This window comes from Notechis scutatus, chromosome 8 (assembly GCF_049901735.1).
Source record: "Notechis scutatus isolate UNSWTSFEM ecotype Mainland chromosome 8, rNotScu1.2, whole genome shotgun sequence".
Lineage (NCBI taxonomy): Eukaryota > Metazoa > Chordata > Lepidosauria > Squamata > Elapidae > Notechis > Notechis scutatus.
This window is the reverse complement of record NC_142016.1, coordinates 27,157,289-27,165,844: the sequence shown is the minus strand read 5'-3', so window position 1 is coordinate 27,165,844 and position 8,556 is coordinate 27,157,289. Positions and strand designations below refer to the sequence as shown.

General features: G+C 61.9%; 1 protein-coding gene across 1 annotated transcript; it reads right to left on the bottom strand.

Moving 5' to 3' along the window:
* Window positions 1-348: 348 nt before the first annotated feature.
* Window positions 349-6,115, bottom strand: CKM (creatine kinase, M-type). Its single transcript, XM_026690566.2, is given in 10 exon segments — window positions 349-731; window positions 1,107-1,265; window positions 1,268-1,295; window positions 1,539-1,662; window positions 1,878-1,935; window positions 1,938-2,048; window positions 2,510-2,642; window positions 2,844-2,998; window positions 4,376-4,589; window positions 6,046-6,115. Coding segments are annotated over 9 exon segments (1,140 nt in total). The 5' UTR covers window positions 4,569-4,589; window positions 6,046-6,115; the 3' UTR covers window positions 349-552.
* Between the last annotated feature and the right edge of the window lie 2,441 nt (window positions 6,116-8,556).

Sequence of the window (8,556 nt, the reverse complement as noted above, 5' to 3'; positions counted from 1 at the left end):
CAGCCTGGATTGAGAGTCAGCCAGGCAGCCGGAGCAGCCCCTGCTCTTGGGAGACCCCAGACTCGGGCAAAAGCACCCTCTGCTCGTGAAGGTAGACTGTCACTGCGGGTGTAGGCTCCATCGCCACCACGGCAGGGCCGCTCCAGGATCGCGGGCTCGGATCCCTCCTAAGAAAAGCCCCTTCCCCAGCTAGGAGCCGGTGTTCCCCTCTGCCTGGCCTTGGGGGGGCCCTGGGGTTCAAGGGCTGGAAGGCGAGATGGGAGGCCCCACTGCTCTGGACCACCCCCTCCCTCGGCCCCTTCCACCTCCCCTGCCCTGAGCAGGCGCCAAAGAAAGAAAGGCAGGGCCTGGGTGGAGACAAGGCCCTGAGGCCGGTCAGTCGCTTTATTAACTCCGTCCACCGTGGCTCCCACGAGGGGAGCTTCCCAGTTGGCAACGGGCAGCAGCCCCCGGCCCTGGGAGAGCCGAGCGCCGGGAGCCGCCGCGGCGAGTGGCAGGGTTGGGGTCACCCCGGAGTCCAGGCCCCAGGCCGCCCGGGGTCAGCGGGGTCCCTCACTTCTGGGCAGGGATCATGTCGTCGATGGGCTGGCCCTTCTCCAGCTTCTTCTCCATCTCCACCATCAGCTTCACGCCGTCCACCACCAGCTGCACCTGCTCCACCTCGGAGGAGCCCAGCCGGTCTGCGTTGGAGATGTCGAACACGGCGCCCACAGCCTCGGTGTCCACGCCGCCTGCGGGGGGAGGGGCAGCACAGGCGGGCTCAGTCCGCTGACCCCCGCAGAGGGACAGACCCTTGGGGACCCCTAAGCGTGGGGCAGGACGACCCAGTGGGGCCAGCCAGCCGGCCGTGACAAGGGCCCCGTGAGGGCCCAGCACCTGGGCGCAAAGGCCAGCGGCTTCTGGCCTTGGCTGGAAAGAGATGAGGGGCTGGAAGGGGGGCAGAGGGGCGAGAAGCAAATTCCCCCGAAGAAACTTTGCGGGGAGGGCATCATCGCAGAACCCCCACCCCCTTTGGCGGCATCGGACAGGGAGGGGCAGGCCTGGCGAGGCGGCCCTTTGCCCAAGCGGAACTGGCCCCCGCCCTGCCCCTCCCCTCCCCTCCCCACCTGTGCCGCGTTTCTGCAGGCGGAGGCGCTTCAGGATCTCCTCGAACTTGGCGTGCTTGCTGAGATGGGGCAGCTTGACGTGGACGCCGCCACGCAGGCCGGTGCCCAGGTTGGAGGGGCAGGTGAGGATGTAGCCCAAGTGCTCGTTCCAGCTGAAGGGTGGCCGGCCTGCTTGAAGATCTCCTCGATCTTTGATTGAGGGGGAGGGGGCAGCAGAGGTTGGCAGGGGAGTGGCCAGGCAGGCCAGACCCACGGCCTCTTTCCTTGCCCACCCCTCCCCCAGGACGGCTTCTCCCCGCCAGGAGAGTCTTTATTCCATTGACATGCGGCCTGTCCAGCATCCCGCGATGCCCTCCCCTGCCCCGCTCCCACCCCTCGGAGCCAGCCCAGAGCCCCTCCCCCGTTCCCCGGGCCCAGTCCCCTCCCCCTCACCTTCTGCAGCCCCACGCAGAAGCGGCGGAAGACCTCCTTCATGTTGCCCCCCTTCTGCATGGAGATGACCCGCAGGTGGTCCTCTTCGTTCACCCACACCAGGAAGGTCTTGTTGTCGTTGTGCCTGGAGGGGGAGCAGAGGCCTCAGCGCCCCCCGCCTGCTGCCCCTCAGGCTCAGTCGGCATTGGGCGGGGGCACCCAAGGGCATCTAGGCGGCACCCTCGGCTGCCCACCACCCAGCTGGCCAGGGCGGCCCTCAGCGGCTCTTCACCTTCGGGCCTGGGGGAGATTGGGAGCGCCCTCCCTCCCCCGCAGGGCGGCTGGGCAGGGGCCGCTCACCAGATGCCCCGGGCGTCGGGCCAGTCGCGGGCCATGCCGGAAGCGAGCAGCAGGGGGAGACGGGCTTGTCGAAGAGGAAGTGGTCGTCGATCAGCTGCTGCTGCTCCGCGTCACTCATGTTCTTCAGGGGGTAGTACTTGCCCTTGAACTCCCCGGTCAAGCTGTTCAGGGCTGGGGGGGACACACGGCGGGGCCAGGCTCAGCAAAGGCGGCCGCCTCCTTCCCCTCCCTCCTTAAGCCTCCCCCAACAAGGCTCAAGGGGGGAAGGGGCTCCTCAACAGCCCCACGTCTGGGGGGGCTGAAATCCTGCTTCCCTCCACCCTCAAAGGGAAAGATTCGCCCCTCTTCAGTTTCCGCCCCTGAGCGAGACCCGGGAATCTGTTCCCAGGACCCCTTCCTGAGGGGGACCTGAAATATTCGGGGCAGCCCCCAGGAGCAGCGGCGCTGGGCAAGGTCTCGACGAGGCTAGCGCCACCTGGTGGAGCAGCGGAGACGGCCTGGCGCTGGGCGGGGCTCACTCCGGCTTGCGGGCTGCGAACCAGCCAAACGGGCAGCTCAGCTCCTCCAAAGTTTGTGTGGAGACCCCCAATTTTGGGCCAAGCGGCTCCTGCCCCCCATTCCTGCCCTCTTACCTTTGATGGAGAGGTTCTCCACAGCCCGGCGCTCGGCCCGGCTGCAGTGGGGAGGCAGCGTGTAGCCCTTGATGCTGCGGCCGGTCCGCACGCGGGAGCTGAGCACGTAGTTGGGGTCCAGATCATCACCGCCCTGCAGGGAAGCAGAGCCGGGCAGGGTTGTCTCGCTGCCCAGGCTGACCACCACCACCCCGTGCCCCCCTGGGCCTCCCCACATACCCCTGCAGGGGGGCACCTGCAGGGACAGCCAGGGGTCTCTCTCTCTCTTTGGCCTCTGCACACTTAAGGGCTTCCCTGAAGTTCCCCCCACCAGCAAAGCCCCCTGCTGCCCCACCTTCAGGTTCTCATGGTTCAGGTCGGTCTTGTGCTTGTCGGTGGGTTTGTAGCCCCCATGGCGGTCGTGGATGATGATGTCGAAAAGGTCCTTGAAGGTGCAATAGCACTCTTCGTCACCAGCTACGGTGCCCACCGTCATGATGTAGGGGTGACCTGCAAGGACAGGGGGCTTCAGCGGGGGGGGGGGCAGAGGACCCAAGTCCCCCTCTGAAAGGCCAGGGCTTGGCACAACTGGAGGTCCCCTCTCTCGCCCCTGCCTGGCACCGGTTCTCTCAGCTGCCCCAAACACGAGGGGAGGGGATGGGGGCAGAGTCTCTGGCAGGGGTCACTGGGAAGCCCAGCCACATTTCACTCCCAGAGGCTACCAGGTCGATGCATGGCGGCATTTGGCCCCCTCGGCCCCTGGGGACCCCTATCCGGCTAAACGTCCCTCTTAAAAACCCGTTAGCCTTAGTTAGCAGTGCGTCTTTCCAGGCAGTGACCAGCCGGCGTCCCCCAAAGCCTTTCCCTTCACCTCCCATTTGTCCTACTCCAAAATGTTCACAAATGTTTCACGAAGTAAGTTAAAACAAAAACTCCCAGAATTCCCCAGCCAGCAGAGCGAGTCATAGTTAACATCAAGATGAAATCAAGCTTTTTTAGTCCATGTGAATAATAAGACTGGAAGAATGGATTCGATTTTTTTCACATGCTACCCCTTTAGCTCTTCTCTCCCCACCCCACCCCCCATGCCCAGAAGCCTGCCCTACGCACGATGGGCAGCGCCCAAGTCAAACAGGTCATCTAGGTAGATTAGGTAGAGGATGGGTGGGTGGAGGGTGGATGGATGAGAGATGAGATCAATAGATACCTAGACAGAGAGACAGACAGACAGAGAGGTAGGTAGGTAGGTAGGTAGTAGGTAGGTAGAGTGTCAGGGTTTCCACGGGTGGCTGAAGGAAGGAGTGATGTTGCCCAAGCAACCAGACTTCATTGGGCTACGTGGCCGATTTCTTGGGAAAGGGGGAATAGCTTTTACTTTTAATTAGGTGAAAACCGTGGAAGCCCCTAGGATCAGTTTTCACCAGCCTGTGCCAATGTGATATATAGAATAAAACTATTCTTTGAGGTACCTGCCTGCCTCGGCATTTTGTTTGCTATGGGCGCATGACTTGGAACCCTGACATTCAACCGACTCTCCCTTGTGGCAACCCTACAGCCTAAAAATGGCCCCAGTCAGCCCAGCTCCAGAGTTGGGAGGGAGGGAGGGAGGGAAGCTGAGCTCCGCTTTCTGCCTTCATCCACAGGCAACCGGCTGCCAACTTGCTCAATGTGATGCCCGCCTGTGCCAGAGGGGGGAGTCAACGACAGGAGAGGAGGGGGCACCAGCAGGCACAGCTTGTGCTTTGCCTGGGGGGCAAGGTCAGTGGCCACCCTCTCCAGGGTTGCTGCCAATCAAACGGGGACGTCCGACGGCTCGAGCTGTGCCGACAGAAAACGGGCCAGGGGCACCGCCGCGTCTAGCCGGGGGAAGGGAGAGGGCCGGCTCACCTGGGTTGTCCACGCCGGTCTGGATGCAGTCGTCCAGGGTGCAGCCGCTGGCCGTCTCCTTGTCCCGCAGCTTCTTGTACATGTCCAGGGTGAGGGCCTTGGCCATGTGGTTGTTGTGCACGGACAGGTCGGGGTACTCTTCTTCCGCGGAGAAGTTCATCTTGTGCTTGTTGTGGGTGTTTCCGAAAGGCATGGTGGCGGCTGAGCACGAGTCCTGCCAGGGCAGAGGGGCAGAGGGTGAGGGGCCTGGAGCTGCAGCAGAGCTGGGATTTCCCGGCAGCAGCGAGACTTGAAGGGGGCTGGGCGCAATGTACCCAGAGATGGGGGAAGGGCGAAGGGGTCTTAGGGTCACTGCCTACCAGATGTAGCAAGGGGGTCTTACAGGGGAAGCTTCACCTGTCAGGTGAAGAGCTCAGTGAGGCAGGGCAGACTTTGGAAAGAAAACAGACCCGGACTTCACACTGTGTGTGCCAAACTCCCCATTTCCACTGCACGACGGACCTGGGTTTGGGCTGCTTCCTTGCGTTTGGGGTGTCAGGCACTGAGTAACAGAAGCATTGGGGGGGCAGTCACTGCGTAAGACTCCTAAGCCAGAATTGGCCCTCCCCCCAAGGGGGGCAGCAGACGGGACCCCCTCAACCACTGGGTCCCAGCCCTTTGAAGACCCAAACGGTTCTCCTTCCTGCCTTCTTCCAAGCAAACCTGCACGCCCCCCCCCCCTTTTAGGATGGAGTCTGGCTGGGCCACCATCTGAAGCCCCCCCCCGCCTGCCCTCTTGCTTGAGGGGGGCCATCAACACCGGGGTCCCAGGACTGAGACCCCCCAGGGACGCAGCACCTGTGGGCCCAGTTCTGCAGGAGGAAGCCCTCGGCAGGCCAGGTGTTGGAGACCCTTCCCCCTTGCTTGCACCCCAAAAGCTTTCCCAGGTGGGAGAGTCTTAATCCCCAGCGGCACTCGAAGTGGGGGCCCCTTCCTGAGGGTCACCGTCAAGGTCAACCCCTGGAGATGTCAGCTGACCCAGCAGCAGCGACTGCGCAGGCCATCTTGGGTCTGGGTGCCAAGAGCGTTGGGGGGGGGGAGGGCACAGGCTCTGCCCCTCCCCTTCAGTTCCACCCACAGGAAGTCAGGATAATTTTAGCCTCTGGGAAGCAAGTTTATTTATAGTGGCAGCTTTTTGTCCACAAAAGGGCCCCGATCACCGCCTCTCGTGGCCTCTGCGCAGGGGGGCACCTTGGCCACAAGCACCGCGGCATTCCAGGGGCGGCTTTTGACCAGGCTCAGCACTTTGTGCAGCCAGACACCCAGCCTCTGGGCTGGGGGGAGCCCAGGAAGGGAAGGCGGTTGCTGGGAGGGGTGAGGGAGAGGAAGGTGGGGTTCTGTCAGGCACCCCCAGCCCCCAACCTCCCTTGGCCCCCACCCCGCAGGGAGAGCACAAGGTCATGGCCAGATGTGTGGTCACCCTCCCCGTTCAGGACCCCCCAAATACTCGCCCTGCAAGCGAGTCCCAGTTTGGTTGTGTGGCTAGGGATTTGCCCAAAGGGCAGAATGTCTCAAAAAAGGCTGTTTAAATCTGCCCCATACTTGCTGGCCAAAGTACCTCACCTGTCTCTGCCAATCCTCTCCCTCCTTCCCACCCACCCCGCTGCAAACCCAGACCCGGGGGGCATTACCTGACCAGGAGAAGCGGAGCCTGCAGAGTCCAGGGGCTGCCTTGTCTCACTCCTGCACAATAGGTGACCCAGGAGTCTGGGCTGGGGGCTTCAGCATATAAACCCTGGCCCTCCTCCCCATTGGCTGAGCCCCAACCAGCAGCCCGGCTGTGATTGGACGTAGCTCAACTTGAAATTGGGTGGGAGTCTTCGCTGTGGGCACCGGAAAAGGCATCGCCCGCCTGTCCTTTCTGGACGGGGCAGAGGAAAGAAGAAAGCCAGCTCAAAAAAAAACCCATTTCTTTGCTGGAGGATTTTCCTTCCTTGGCGGTTCGATGGGATACGAGCTTGAAGGGCGCCTGACTGACCTCTGCAATCTAGCCGCTCTTCTTCCAGAAAGACCCCCAAGCAATGCCCCCCTCCAAGAACTGGCGCTTAGAGGCTGACTGCCTGCAGGACAGCAGAATCCCCCAAGCTCTGGGGCTAGTGGGGCCTCTGCCAGGCCTGACTCTCTTCTGGGGGGGGCCTCGGGGGGCCTTCCACGCACGTCCCGTGGCCGGAGGGATGCCAGCTAGTGCAGAGAGGCCCTGGCTTCTGCCTCCTTTGGCAAGGGGCTCCAACTGAGAATCCCCCCACCATCCCACAGATGGAGCAGAATGAAGTGAAAAAAGGAACTTGGCTTTGCTTCCCCAGGACCATTCGCCTCCCCCCCCACAGCTGCTCCAGATACCTCTTGCTCCATGCAGGGCCTCCAGCAGCTGTCCAAACTGACCCCCCCCCACTCATCTCAGTGCGGTAACTGGAACCCTGGTGCTGCTGGGAGGGAATGTGCCCCCCCCGCCAGGCATTCCAGTTAGGTAAGAAGTATGAGGGCGAGAGCCTATCAGGCACTGCCCTTGCTCTGGCAATGGGGTTTGTAGTCCAACATAGGGGACACCCACAGTCCCTGCCAGCTGCCGGCAGAGACCCGGAGTAGTTTTGCAGCCTTCTGCACAAGCTCAGAGGAGGTTTTTCCTCTACACCTCCTGAAAAAACAGGGGACCCGAATGTAATCTCCATGGGGACTTTCTCGGTTAGAAGCAGGCTCCCTTCCAGCGGGTCAGGATGCCTCCTGCAAACTAGGCCCGCCTCACCGCTGCCGCCACGCCACCCCGTCCCTCCGCCCTCCGGCAGCCAGAGTGGGATCAGGTTCCTCATCCCCAGCCCCCTTCGTCTAGGGAGAAGCCTCCGTCCTTCTGTCCTGCTGCCGCCGCAGCAGCAGCAGCAGCAGCTGCCTCTTTGGAAGCATTTGTGGGAATTTGATCTCCCCCTCCCTCCCCCTCCCCATCCATGCCTGCCTCTGGCCCTCCGCCTGGCCAGGTGCAAAGAGCTGCCCCTTCCCTGGGCTGGGGGGCTGGGGGCTGGGGAGAGGCAGGGCCTGCAGTACATTTGCAATGGGGAGGAGAATGAGAAAGGCTGCAGGGAGCCCCTGTGTGGGTCCCACCCCCCCTCCCACCCCTCCCCAGCCAGCAAGGCCCCACAAAGACCGAGCCGCCTGGGGCCGGGGGGCCTTTCTGGAGGAGGGGAAGCCGCGTCCACTTAGGGGATTCCGGAAGGAGCTGCCACCAAAACGTCTTGGCAGGCGTGGCCCCCAAGCCCCCAAGAGGGCACTGAGAGAGCCGACTTTCACCCAAGGGTGGGGGCTGGGAAGTTGCTTCTGGGGAGCACAGCATCCAGCCCCCTCCCAAAGGAGACACAATCTTAGGAAGGCCTGCAGAGGGAAGTTGCTCCACCGGTTCGTTGGCCTCCCTGTCAGAAAGTTTCTCAATTCCAACTTGCTTCTCTCCTTGATTAGTTTCCATCCATTGTTTCTTTTCCTCTGGAACTTTGACTCCCCCCCCACACCCCCACCGTGGCAGCGTCTCAAATACTGGAATACTGCTATCCCTTCCTTCCTTCCTTCCTTCCTTCCTTCCTTCCTTCCTTCCTTCCTTGTTTACTTGCCAGATTTTTCCCTCTACCTTCTATTTAATCCTGTTTAGCTCCATCTATGGAGAGTTGTGATTCAGCTGAAGAGCCCGGATGCCTCTGCGTGCTTCAGTGTCTCCTATCCTGCACATTCCTAACCGAAGTTTCTGGCCTTAATTGATCCCCAGCATTTCTTGTTCCCGCAGGACCTGGAGGCAGGGCGTGTGGATGAGTGGCTCAACCTGGAGGGATCTGGGCTGATTGAATTAAAGAGGCGTTTGCTCTTCCCAAGGAAGCCTTTGCAAGTTGCCCCCGTCCGAGGGTCTGCGGATCTTCAGGTTCTGAGAAATAAAGGTTGAGAGGGCAGGCAGCTGCACAATGTCCACCCTTGGAGCCCAACACACCCCATGATCCCCAGCTCATGCGGATGGCACCCATAACGCCCACTGCCTGCCCCAGGCAAGTCGCCTCCTTTGCTGTGCTCGGCCTGGCAGAGGTGCCTGGGTTTGGACACTCAGCCCATGCTCAGAGGCAGCCTGGTGTCCGTGCCTTCCTGCACTCAGGCTTTGGACTGGCTCAGTCTGG